General features: G+C 39.7%; 3 protein-coding genes across 5 annotated transcripts in view; 1 reads left to right on the top strand and 2 right to left on the bottom strand.

Annotated features, from left to right (window-relative positions):
• Positions 1-2,114: 2,114 nt before the first annotated feature.
• On the bottom strand, positions 2,115-2,657 carry LOC108161213. Its single transcript, XM_017295435.1, has one exon. The coding sequence runs from the start codon at positions 2,655-2,657 to the stop codon at positions 2,115-2,117; it is 543 nt and encodes a 180-aa protein (XP_017150924.1).
• Positions 2,658-5,686: 3,029 nt separating this feature from the next.
• Positions 5,687-6,437, bottom strand: LOC108161550. Its single transcript, XM_017295832.2, has one exon. The coding sequence runs from the start codon at positions 6,386-6,388 to the stop codon at positions 5,813-5,815; it is 576 nt and encodes a 191-aa protein (XP_017151321.1). The 5' UTR covers positions 6,389-6,437; the 3' UTR covers positions 5,687-5,812.
• Positions 6,438-8,659: 2,222 nt separating this feature from the next.
• Positions 8,660-13,585, top strand: part of LOC108163032 — a 30,032-nt gene continuing 25,106 nt past the window's right edge. For 2 of the 3 annotated variants that reach the window (XM_017298080.2, XM_017298077.2), the window contains exon 1: positions 8,660-9,173. The gene's annotated coding sequence lies outside the window, so the exon portion shown is untranslated. Of the gene's footprint in view, positions 9,174-9,219; positions 9,494-13,585 lie in introns of those variants that run through there. The other variant, XM_017298078.2, reaches the window with a different exon arrangement.

Raw genomic sequence — 13,585 nt, 5'->3', positions numbered from 1 at the left:
CCAAACCAATGCCTGACTATCGATTTTTATAATCATTGGCTGCACATAGCAACACACAGATACTAGTACACATGCACTCTCTCTCTAAAGCATTGATACCAGTCGAACGATGTGGATACTCTTTCCTTACCACCGATAGATTTTTAGATGCTCTTGATCTTCAAAGCCAAAATTTGGCAGAAAATCCTTAGGTTTTGACAAAATAAGAGATAAGAAATAAGAGGAATCCCATAATCCCATAAAAGATCACACATACTCATAAAACTTATAAAGCTGGCCATAGTCCAATGACTGAAATGGATTCCATTCGAAGTCATCAATTTTTGGTGTATTTTAAGACCAAAACATAACAAATGAATTTCAAGTAGGTACAACTAGAAGTACAACTAGAGTTCCCCGCAAAAGTTAAACATTTCTGGATTGTTTAAGGCCTATAACTTGCCTTAAGCTAAACTTATGATGACTTCATATCTTCACATTATGGCTATGATGCACCTCAAAGGTTATTAGTTTGCGAATGATTTAAAGCCAAAGGCATAGCCATAGCTATCTAGCCATATCTATAGTGACTTTTTTTTATATTATGTACATATTTATTTCCATAGAGCATTCAAAATTCATTAAGACTTCTGCTGCCATGTTCCTTTCTTGGTTTTAATTGTCAGAAGTTTGTCATTGCCGTTTTCGCTGACAATTTCTCTTTCCATGATCAATCGGTCTTGACGATCGACGATCCATGATTGTGGCTGTGGCTGTGGCTGTGACTATGGCTGTTGCTGCTGTTTCTGCCTTGTGTTTGTTGTCAATCTTCTAATGCCGTTGACATTAATTCCGTGTTGTGCGCATTTTTCTTCTCGGGGACTGGCCTGTCATTTGGCTCTTGGATCGGTCTATGCTGCTGCTGCTTTCTGCTCCCATGTCAACGCTCTACTTTGCTACTACTCTGGGGCCCAGCAGCAGCAGGCAGCGAGCCAATGATTTATCACCGATCGAACAGCAGCAGCAGCGTCTTCGATCCGTGAGTTTGCGGATGGGTTTGCCAGGGCTCTTCTTCTAAATTGAGGAATGCTAAAGAATCTATAGAGCTAGCAATAGAGTACTTTTAGCCACAGATTGTATAACGCAAGTGGAACTTAAATATTAATCTTCTTACCAGACATTCTATCTTTTGGCCCGAGTTGGCTTTCGAACTAAAGAAAAGAAAATCCAGGGAAATACAGGCCCACAGATGACCCGCTTACGATATGGCGAAAAGTGTTTATAATCGAGTAACAAAAAAAAAACCCCGAGGAAGGGCAGTGCCAAAACTATGACACGAGATAGAAACCGAGAGCCAGTGGGACGCTCTTTCTGTGACCTCTGCCAGACACCACGCTGTAGACTCTAGATGCCAGACTCCCAGCATCTCTGGGGCTATTTATAAAAGCTCTACTCTGCAGATCTGCGTAGTTCGACAACTTGTTAAACTTCAAACTGTCCGCGAAACGCGACAGCGGCAGCAGCAGCAGCAACAGCGCCAACCGAGGACCGGTGGAGGAGCTCTGGAGGTGCCTGCTGAGTGGGCAACTGTCTGGCGATTGCATCTGCGTCTCTCTGGCAACATTCAGCAGCAGCCGGCTTAGGCTGATCTTGCACCAGGATGCACGCCAACACATTTTTTGTTTCAACGCGCGTACGATAGTGAAATGTCCAAGAAGGAGCCTGGCTTTAGCCCTATCCCTTGGATCCACACACACACACACACACACACACAGACAGGAGACAAGGAACAGAGGACAGGTTAAGTGGTTGGTGGGGGCCCAAAAGGGGGATGGGATCCCCGACACACTTAAATGCATTTTGTTTGTTTTTGGCTCTGACAACATTCCCTCTCTCTTCCTGCACTCCTTGGGGCTGGGGTTAGCTGTCAATTGGCTTTGTCCGTATGTAAATCACTGCAAAACAACAGCACAAAGCACAAAAGGCAGTCTCTAGATACAGATACACCAGATCCACCATACAGAGATGCAATGCCATGTAGAAGGTTTATTTTAAAATAAATCTGAAACTAAAACGAAACTTAATTATTTATTGAAAAGCAAGAAGAAACAAAATAATGCAGAAATGCTCAGAACTCAAAGCCAGAAACTTAAGACAAAGTCCCACAAGTTGTTACAGGCGTCCGCATCATCGTCATTCGAATCCATTATGGCATCCAGCTTCTTTTTGAGCTTCATTAGCTTTTTTTTATCACTGAAAATGGCCTGCCAGACGCTGTTGCCAAACCGATCGTAGATTCCCAGACTCCTGAGTATTTTTTTAACTTTCGTTGTGAAAATTTTGGAATCTTTGGTACCTTCTCGTAAAGCGACATTGGATGTTTCGGTGAAGGATTCGCCAGAGTCTGAGTAACTGCTGTCCTCGTAGGACTTATAGCTGTTATAGGCTCTGATTTTTGCATCTAATTTTGGGAACGGCCAGTCGGCAGCCTCCTGTAGTTTCTTGTAGGGTTCGAGGAGTCGATCTATGCTGGAATTGGCTTCCTTTTTGAGGGTTTCTCTGATCTTGGTTGTCACAAGCTCATCCAGCTGCTTGAGCGGCTCCACAGGCTGCTCTCCACGGATTGGATGAGCCGGAATGAGCAGCAGGATTGCTGGTAGAACAGCAATCAGAATCATGGCTTCTACTTATGGCCTCTACGGATCGGTTGTAACTTCTCTGGATCGTTGGTGCCTTCTCTTTGAGGCTTCCATGGATCGCTGGCATTTTAAAGCCCCTGTGGCACTCGCGTATGGAAATAAGTTATGTGTCTATCTTTGACAGGCACTTAAATATTAATAGATTTCGCCAAGATTTAAGGTCACTTTGGTGGTTGACTGCTTTAGTGGTTGGTTTGGAGGTCACATGATTATCTTTAATGGAGTGTGAAGTATTTCGAATTTTCCCCAGTGTTTTATCTAACTTCTTTTGAGTTAGAATACAAACAAAATCTCTCAAGTTTTCTTAGTCTTTATATATACCCGTAATTATATCTTCTATTTCCTTGCAATCTTTACTACCCGTTTTCATAGGAGGTTTCTTTTTCTTGGGAGGCGTTTTATAAAAACTAAAATCATTATAATAACTAATTTTCCAGTCGCAAAGAAGCTGAAGAAGAAGACTGACGCACTGCCCGGTTCGTATAAGAATTTTAAGTGTAGGAGACCACCCCATAAGAAACATACATATTTACTCCTACACTTAAAATTCTCATACGAACCGGGCAGTGCGTCAGTCTTCTTCTTCAGCTTCTTTGCGACTGGAAAATTTATCGAGTAGACTCAGTCCCAAGAAGATCGCGTGAAGCTTCGCCTCGAATAGTCCTGTAAATATTGTGCGTTGCTGTACATTTGACTTGGACGTCAACTCGGCGAGCTCTGGATTCTTCAGTGCTTCAGACCTTCTCGTAGTTGTTGTAAGCCATGATTTTTTCATCCAGCTGGTGGAATGGCAGCTCGGCAGCATTCTTGAGACTCCTGTAGCTTACCTAAGCCTCTAGAATGCTGGAATCTTCAAGCTCCTCCATCGTCTTATTGATCTTGTTTGTCACAGCATCATATGCATACGCCACACTGGATCGCCACTGGACGGGACTGAAAGTCCTTGAAAAACTAGTAGGATTGCTGGTAGAACAGCAACCGGATTTGAGATGGCTTCCACGGCGATCTGTTGGGGGTTCTGTTTTCTGGCACTCGTGAATGGAAATTGATTGATGGCTGTGTCCGACAGGCATTTAAATATTTAATAGAGTGTTCCAGGTCACAGTTGGATGTGACAGTTGATTACTCACAGATTATCTTTAATGAAGTGTGGAATGTTTTTCACTTGTATTTTCCATTGATAAATCACAATGGTCCTTTCTGTAAAGCAGAGATGGTCAACGCCCTTGCTCTCATCGTTCTCTTACGACATAGTCCTGCTCGACACGAAACGCGAAAACGAATGGTGGAAAAGACACCCTGGAATTGCAAAAAACACATGCACGAGGTTTATTAACGAAATCATGCACACGACATTTAATTGTTTTTTGCAACCCTGTTTTTTTTTTTAGTGCTGTTTTTCTTTCTTTAAAGTTTATATATCGAATATATATTATGATAATACAAGAATAAGACTTCACTTTCTGGGTTCTCTTATGCACTCCTCCTTATATACATCTAATTGTTCCGGTTCGTCAAGTACTACCATCTGTTCAGCTTTTTATACCCGACACTCAAAAAGAGTATTGGGGTATATTAGATTTGTGGTGAAAGTGGATACACATCCAACGCGATGGGACCACGTAAGAGATGAACGCCGGGTTGTGTTTCAATCTTTTCATTTAGATGGTTCTTCCCCAATCTACTCGCATAGCGCACCTTACAAATCCAGCAGCAAAATTCTATGTTTGAGCCACATTTAGACTGGAATTGGATCAGAATATTCTGCAATCTCAGTGTTGCCTTTGCATCCTGCTTGGTGATCTTTTCTTGTTCTTTCCATCTTTCCTGTTTTTCTTTTGTGGGTCGGTTTGTCGATTTATCGTTCGATGGTAGAGGTGCAAGAGTTGACTCTCTGATGCTAACCTTCCAGTTGAAGATCAGTCCATCAGGAGCTGTCCCATCGGATTGTATTTCTTTAGTGTCTTCTTGAATGATGTGGGAAGCGTTAACTGAATATCTCAAGGAATGACAGCTATGGAAATCGTCCTGATGGTTTTTGAAGGGCCATTCACTTACGGTAACTTGCATTTGCCAGAAGAATTGCCAACAAAAATTTCATTTTGTTCTAAAGGAAACTCAAATGTAAATACAATTTATGGCATCTATGGTATGCGTTCCATCATGTGGCACAACAAATCCATTTTGAAAGGCTTTAATTGATTCCAATTCGATCTGAAAGTAAGGGGCTTCCGTAAAATTATTTTTTAGGTATACTCATTTAATATTTTTGGGCTATTTTTATACACTTTTGGTATACATATGTACATTTTCTAAATCTGTAGATCTCTAGAGACCATTCGATATTAATTAATTGTAATAATATTCACCAACAATCCAGAGTTTTCTTTCAGCTTACGATTTTTCAAGACTGCCAACTCTTGGAGAATGCTCACTTGGTTTTTAACCTTGTGCAATTTTCAGCGTTGGGAGTATATTTGGAATTTAGACCATCTATGCGATACCTGATTTCATCTTCTAAGAGCAGGAACTCCTCATTATACAGATGGAATCTATCGCTTTCTCTCTTCTCGCCATAAATTCTTCCCTTTGTCTTTTTTCCTTGGCTTCTTGCTTTCTTCTCAACTTAATATATTAATCTCTTCTTACCGCCTCTACTCTCCTTTTCCTTTTCTCCGTTTTCGCTCTTTCGCCACTGTACTGTGGATAGCGCTTGTATAGTATGCAGCTCAGTGCTAGCCAGATCTGTCAAGGAATATTCCATTTATAATATTCCTTGAAAGTGTTTTTGAAGGGCCATCCACTTACGGTAACTTTTCAGATGAAGTATTAGCCAAAACTTTATTTTGTCCTGAAGAAAACTACAACCCAACTGGTACTTCGATATTTAACGCCTTAACTTTTTCGATTTCCTATATGGTTATATATTATATCTGATAAAGTTATATATAGTTAAAGTTTCATGTATGTATGTAGATCCCACGAAAAGTTATTTAAAATACATCATCATATTTTAGTTACACTCATTTAATTCTTAACTTTCAATAGTTTTACTATACACTTCGATATATACTATTTGTATTTTCTTCTCCCCCGAGAGAACTTTCTCTACCAAAATACCATTTGGTCACTGGTTACCATTCATAGTCCTCAAAGATATCACAATCTTCATCATAGTCATCGCTTTCCGGACATGTGATGGAGTTTTCCTTCAACTTTATCTCTTTTTTGGAATTGTCGAGTTTTAGGGCTTTCTCGAGACGATACTTTTGCTGTTGATAGAACTTTGAGCAGCTGCTATCCCGCTCCTGATCGGCTATAAGGAAATCAAGATCATCTATGCGGTCGTGGATTTTTTGTTCTAAGTCTAGGCGTTGTATATTGTAGCTCTCAAAAAGGATTCGTATGGCAATCTTATCGTTCAGTCGGTCCTTTCCGCCTTGACTGACTTCACGGATTTTTGTAATCCACCGGGAAAACTCAATGTTACCATTGGATTTACCCTCGCAGGAATTCAGTATATTCAGTAGTTTATTCGTTGCGTCTGCATCCAGTTTGGTAATAAGATCCTGGGTAGTAGTTTCTAGTTTTGGTGTGGTGGAAGAATCAGTTTTAAGATTGGTGGAAGGTGTAGTATTAGACGACCCATTGTCTGCAAGTCCTCTAGCACTAAACATTCCCAAAATCAAAAGACTCCAAAGCCAAATCATCGTGAAATGTTAGAAAGCTTGAAAATTTCTAGACTGATATTGCTAGAACCCGTGGAAACTGCTTTTATACAGGTCTGCAGGGCCGATTCACTGTGCCACGATTATATGTAGGTATTTCTTAATTTAGATAAACCTTAATGGAAATTCGGAACGTATATTACACATATTCATCTTATCGGGCTGTTTAGATTTGTTTTTTAATTGTTAATTGGTTTTGTTGCATGTAGCGATTTTTTACTTTTAATGTTTATTTTGACATATTGTTGGCTTGGATATTCGCCGATAGCCTAAGGCCGTAAATTACGTTTCTTTGGATAAATTTTAAGATATTTATTAGGTGGTGGTAATGACATTTAAACTATAATTCATACATTTTAATTTGACAGCGTAAATAGACATATGTACATAGAGTCTGACAACATAGGGTTGGTTCTAATCGGGGCACAAATTTAACAATGATATAAACAATTCGTCCATTATATTTTGTTGTCTATATTGTTGGTCTAGGTGTACATATGTGGCTATACATGCTACACAGTTAATTCCATTAAGCAGCGTATCGTATTCCTCATAATTAATTGTTTCCAAGCAAAAAGCGTAAAGTCTTATTTCCTGCCGTATTGGGCACCTTGATAAGAAGTTTTCCTCATCTTCTGTTTCACAGGGTGCACATAGTCTCCTCATTTTTGTTCATTCATATTCCTTGAAAATATACGAAATCCTTTCGCTTCTGAATACGTCCTAAAAGTAGTTGCAGTATGCTACGCTATAATTTAGCCTTGAGTACATTTTTCTCCAGCGGCCCTCCCGCTCTTCGGTATCCCACTTGGTTCGTTGCATGGTTTTTGGTCTTTCCCATTCAGGCGGGCGCTCTAGTGCGAATTCAATGTTTTTCTTTCATATTTATTATAGTGGTCTATTATTTTGTTTCCCCCAATAGTGCCTGTAATCATTATTTGTTTGTTATGATTTTTGGCAGTTTGGTATATATGCAATATGAGCACAGTGTGATATCAGCCGAAAGAATTTTATAAGCAATTTGGATAAAATGAATATACGCAGATAATAAAAAATAAGAGCTTTAAAAAATCCAATTTTCAAAATATTTGGTCTTTCAGTTCAGAAGATATGAACACTCAAAACTGAAAATTGTTGAAGTGTGCCAAAATTAATCCAAATTTTATTCAAGTGCTGCATCTTTCAGGTAAAAAATGTAATTAATAGGTGTATTCATTGTTATCAATTTTCATTAATTAGCTGTTTTCGGTGCAAAGAGAGTTCTAGAGCCAAACTTATTTTCCAAACCATCTCATTTGTAGGCTGTTTTTCACTTTCACTTGATTTTACAAAATTATGTTCGGGATTTTCACGGATTTTTTTGTTGTATATGTTTTTTCCGAAATATTCCTTTACCCAAGTTTAACCGTTCAGCTTCTATACCGATTAAAGTGACGCAATCTTGCACAAAACATAACATAATAAAATTGTATTTTAAATAGGCAAATACGCACCGGAATAAAATTCAACTTTTACATATTACAGTGAAGCTTCTAGACATCGTAGATCCATGTGCAGACTTCATTCGGAAAGATGTTTCTTTTAAATGTAGTTTTTTTTATTGAAGATATCTTTATTTGTTCAGAAGCTATCGATTTAGCAAACTGAAACGGCCGAATGTATCTCTTTGTGGCGCTTCAATATCTATTTTCCAGAGTTTCCTATTGGGTCTGTAGTTTGCATCTCTATCGCTTAACCGTTTCATTTGCCTTAACCGTTTCAACAGTTTTTTATCAATGCCATCCTCAAGTTGTGGAACCCAATACGAGCACAATCAGCTGCTTGGCTTCGCTCTGCTTCGTACAGGTGAGAAAACCAGGTAAAAGAGAGACAGAGAGAGAGAGAGAGAGCGGGCGCAAGTGCACGATCCACAAGAAGTAACGACGTCCAATGTATAATAATCCTAAAGGTGCGGATAACTCAGCGAGCGATCTCATGTATTAAGTGAGGCCTTTAGAGACCTTGGTTAAACGGCATACAGAAAAAAAAGAATAATTAGGCGTTTATTTGTCGCATAACCATCCAACTTTTTGAGGGAAACACTCGAACGCCTCTGAAATAGACAATGAAAGAGGTCCCTCGCTTAGTTTTCTCTTCCTTCCATACTGTCACCACACCACACCTTCCATACCAACATACCATGCCATTGACGTCTTGTGGTGTGTGCTGCGGGGTCTCTTGTCTTTCAGTTTTTCCCCGATTCAGAGCCCGTGTCGCACCGCCTACCACATCAGTTCTTGAACGACAGCTGGCCGTGTTGGTAGCATTTCGCGGAAGGTGTTTGAGCCGTGCACGACGTGAACGTGTTTCGAAACGAACGAAAGTCGAGAGGCAGCACCAGCACCATAACGACGCGACTCTCTGTTTAGTGTTTTGTTCGGACATTCATTCGGTAAAATATACAACAAAATGTGGAATATATTACACAAAAGATAAAAGATAACCACAGCAAGAAAGCAAAGTGAAATTGAATTTTGAATGCGATTTGTAAAATTAATTGGCAAAAGGCAATAAATAGTATACCCACAAAATAAAGAAATCTTTTGCCGCAGGAAAAAATACCCAACAAAAAAAAGGTGGCAGAAAAAGAAAAAACAAATAAATATGCAATTGATATTATAAGAAAAAGTGTAATTTAATTGGTGTAGAAAATTACAAAAAAAAAAAAAAAAAACCCCAAACACAATTAAAACCAACACGAAACGAAAGGGCGTAAAATCTCTAGAAGGTTTGTAATTTATTTAAATTTGTTGTACAACCAGCTGAGAAAACGTGTATCGAATTGAATTTCTTGTAAAAATAAAACTTTGAGGAAGCCAAAAGTTTATCAGCTGCCAGAAGATCAACAAGAATAAGAATTACTCGTGGAATAACATTTACTTGGTCTATTGTTTTTCCCTCTATCAGGGGGTGGGAGGGTGAGGCAAAGTTTCCAGTCTTACAGAGCGCAAAAAATAATAAATTCAACAGACATTCGAGGGAGAAGAAAAAAAAACTGTTAAAACCAGTTTGCAGCCAAAGCGGCGCATGCGCCAAGGCAGGAAAAAGGTAAAAAAAAAATAAAAATAAAACAAAACCCAAACAGAGAGAGAGAAGAGGAAAAGAAAAGAAACGTTGACTAGGGCCGAGGCGAATCTTTGAGCAAACTGTGAAGTGAAGTAAAGTGAAGCCGGGAACGGGAACGGAACGGGAACAGAAGCTGCACCACTGCCTCTTCTCGGACCTCTCGGAGGAGCGACAGGCAATGCCAATGCACACACGCACCGAAAAAAGATCGTAAAGAAGATTTCGAGAAAACCAAGCAATTTCAAAAGGGGGCTCCCAAAAGAAAATCTCACACACAGATATCACAGAATCGCCACAAGTAGAGGGAATTGCAAGTGTTGAAGTAGAGACAGAATTCTAGGATACATTTCGGTTGCATGACACTCTGCCTCCTCCCTCCTCTCTCCTCTCTCCTCTCTCCTCTTTGGGGCCATTGCATAATAAGTATAATGTTTTGGGGGCCACATTCGGGGTTGCAGTCTCTAATAATAATAATTTTGTGTCTTTGATCTTTGACATGTCTAGAGCTTGAGACTGAATGGGAAATCTATGGGCACGGGTAGGGGTATGGGTATGGGTATATGGGTATCCATGGCATTAGCTATTTCTTTAGTCTCTGGTATAATGACCGTTTTGTTTGGATCGCTTTTTTGTGGGATTGGCTTTAATGAAAGTTGCTCCGATCGGACCGCTCGCTTGGCTTATGACTGGAGAGGCATGACCCTGGGCAACAACACAATGCCGTGCCACAGCCACCGCCACAGCCACCGCCACAATATCCAGGAATTGTGAAGAGAGCGGCTGACGGTGGAGGAGGTCGGCCTCTCGGTCTCTTGGTCTCTCGGTCTCTTTGTGGTTTATTTAGTTTTTGTTGTAGTCTCTTGTCTCTGTGTCTATAGCCATCTCTTTTATGCACACTCAAGCGTAATTCTATACAGAGAGAAAAAGGAAACGCAAAAATTTGCATGCAACACAAAGAGGAATTAAACGAAACAAGAAATGTACACTAAATGCATGAATGAATGAATTACCAAAAAAAGACAAGAAAGAATCCCAGTGGAACAACCCGAAAAAAACACCCGAGAAAAAAGTACCGACAAAGAGAGAAAGAAAGAGATCCCAAAGACAGCGGTAGAGAGAGATCCCAAAGGGAATTCAAGAGTTGGCGGGAGAGAGAGCCCAAGATCCCTTGAGCGAATTTTTGCAAATTCGATTTTCGGCTCCCTCCATCCAGCAGGTGTTCTTTCGTTATGTACGAGTATTATATTTTTTTTTTTTGCCATTTCGTTTTGCTGCGCTTATCTTTGCTTATCTTTCTTCTCTCTGTATCTTTTCTTGTACTTCCCTTTGTCACCACATCCCAAAGATTCTGTTCTCCGAAAAAGTTTTGACACCACAAGATCTCCTGCTCACAGCTGATGGATGAATGCGTTTTCGGGGCTGCAACCGTGCCGCTGTGCAAATATCACGCTGATACCGTTTCTTTTTTCGGGCTTCGCGGGACCTTGAAAGTTTACGTACGTACGAGTATGTGTACGTACACACTATGTGCACAAGTGCTGCAGGGTTATCTGGAATTTATGGGGTTTTTGGCCTATAATTCGAACACGTAATGGAAAACCTCAGGCATTGTTCTTAAATTAGTGACCTGTGGCTGTACTTTTAATCGAAATTTATCGATAGGAACGATCGGTGAAAAGATCGATAATGATAAGATCACACGAAACTTAGTGAATCGCATTTATGACGGTCTTTAGATTAAAAGGAGTTATTAATCTAGTGTTAAGAGAATATATTATTGGTGGGACATAAGAGTGTCTCAAAGCCAAAAAAAAAAGATAGGAGACACTCAAGATATTTCTCTACTAAAATCTCCCTTATTGCTCAAAATATATGTATTTTAATAAGGACATTCGAGCACCTCCCACCTGTGAAAATACCAACAAATGAAGAAATATGCCAAAACCCAAAGCCACACCTTAACAAAATCTTTAATTGAAGGTTTTGTAATATGTCAATATCTTTGTCCTTCCCGAAACTCAAGCAAATACAACCCCGCATCGATGGTAACCGGTAATTAACTGTCATTGCGTTGGCTCATCGCCTAATTAATCATTTTCTGGCCAAATGCCAATTGGATTTTGATAGCATTTTGCATAAACCCTTTTTGTTTGGTGTTTTTTTTTTTATATCAAAAGTAGTGTTTATTTGACTTTGTGCTTTTTGTTCGGTGTGGTTGTGTTACCTTTTTTTTTGGCGAGGTTAAACTTTGACCTAGTTATATCGTACGATTTGAATCCCCAGAAAAAAATCCAGCAAACGTTTGCTAATCCATCAAAATTATATATATATGTTGCCAATGTGCCGAGGGCATACAATTAAATATTAGGTAAATATTTGCATATCCCCCCACCAGACAGATAACAAAAAGCAAAAGTAATTTGCCAGAACTTGCCCCCAAAAATAGAAAAAATTGCGAGACACTCGCAAGCCTACACAGAGTCGTTTGTGGCTCCATCAAGAGATCATTAAATGAAAGACTTAATTTCTGTTTATTTTCGGTTGGAATAAAAGTAAAAATAGTGCTCTGGAGAGGCTTGAACTTGAGCACTTGAACAGCATTTGAGCAGCACTTGATGAGAGCTGTCATCGAAACAGCTCTCGTTAGTTCCATGTGTGGGCGTGTCTGTGTGATAATTAGAGATGGGTGATGATTATCGATAAGTATCGAAGGGGTGGGAAGCACAACAAGCTTTAACAATCCGAACCATGTCTGGGTGGGCATATCGATAATTATCGATAACTATATGTGAGAGATTATAGATGGTAAAATCTTTAAATCGAGATCGAAGGAAAAAAATATATATATTGATGAATGGCCCCTTCTTAATACATATCTTTCAATTAAGGTTGAAAAACTGCTTCTATTTCAACAATTCCACATCATTAATCATATTAAAATAATCCAAATACCAATGCTTCCCCCCTGCCTGCCACGGGCTCCATCAACACGGCCTCTCAGCACGCACTTGACAGCTCATTAAACCAAATTGGGCAAATACCATTCACATGGGTGTTATAGACACATGTATCTATCGCATGTGCATGTACAAGAAAAACATAATTGCGGAAGCAAGTAACCAAACCAATTTCTAAGTTAATACAAAATTTCATGCCAAGATAGAGTAGAGCCAGGGCCAGCCGCGGCGGCTACTGTGCAACAATTAGCCATTAAAAATGTTTTGATTTCATTTGTTCGAACGCCACTTAATAGATCATTCATTCATTCAGTATGAATTTGAAACAGAAAACAGAGAAACACGAGAAATAGTGGGCTTAGATAGAGGTCGTTTTATAAGAATACAAAAGCCAAAGTCAAGGTAAAGTCTAAGGTAAAAACTGTAACAATCTTCTGAAGAATGGGGCGAAATACCAGAGGGTATGGCATAGAATCTGTGCACTGCTTATGGAATACCCTATAATTGGGTCACATTTCCACACTCCGTTATGATTCCCATTTTTGAAATTATGTCACTCCACTGGGCCACACTTCACTGAAGAAAATATGTTGCAAACGGAAAACGTTGCTGCCATAATCACAAAATAATAACCCTCCGTCCAAAAACCAAAAAGAAAAAAATAGAGTCTGTCTGCAATCCACGAAACCTACCAAAAATAGCGGATACTAGCGGGGTTTTCTGTTGCTGTCTGTTTCTGCCGAGGGTTTTCTTCCAAAGCCAACAGATAGAGACGGAGATAAAGCGCCATCATAAACGCCATTTAATTGTCCGACAAAAAAGAAGGGGGTAAGGAGACTCGCGATAAGCCCGGCCACGGATTGGACAATACAATTGTCTTCTGACCTGGTTTCCATCCATCCATCCCATGGGCCGTGGACGTCGTGGTCGCTGTTGTCTTTCGTCGGGAGTTATGTAAATGAGTGCACTCGTGAGTGCACTCACTCGAAATTAACCTACAGACCACGGGGCGCACCAGATCACATTGTGGTAAGTTCACATTTTGTGGCACCACCAGATAGTATATGGAAAATATATGAAAGATAAGATTGTATTCAGCTTTTCTTCGAGGGTATAC

The sequence above is a fragment of the Drosophila miranda genome, chromosome 4 (genome assembly GCF_003369915.1).
Source record: "Drosophila miranda strain MSH22 chromosome 4, D.miranda_PacBio2.1, whole genome shotgun sequence".
In the NCBI taxonomy this organism is placed as follows: Eukaryota; Metazoa; Arthropoda; class Insecta; order Diptera; family Drosophilidae; genus Drosophila; species Drosophila miranda.
The sequence above is the reverse complement of the archived record's forward strand: the minus strand, read 5'-3'. Positions and strand labels throughout refer to the sequence as shown.

Excerpts from the sequence above, each read along its gene's own strand:
- LOC108161213 (XM_017295435.1), bottom strand. The coding sequence starts at position 2,657 with ATGATTCTGATTGCTGTTCTACCAGCAATCCTGCTGCTCATTCCGGCT.
- LOC108161550 (XM_017295832.2), bottom strand. The coding sequence starts at position 6,388 with ATGATTTGGCTTTGGAGTCTTTTGATTTTGGGAATGTTTAGTGCTAGA.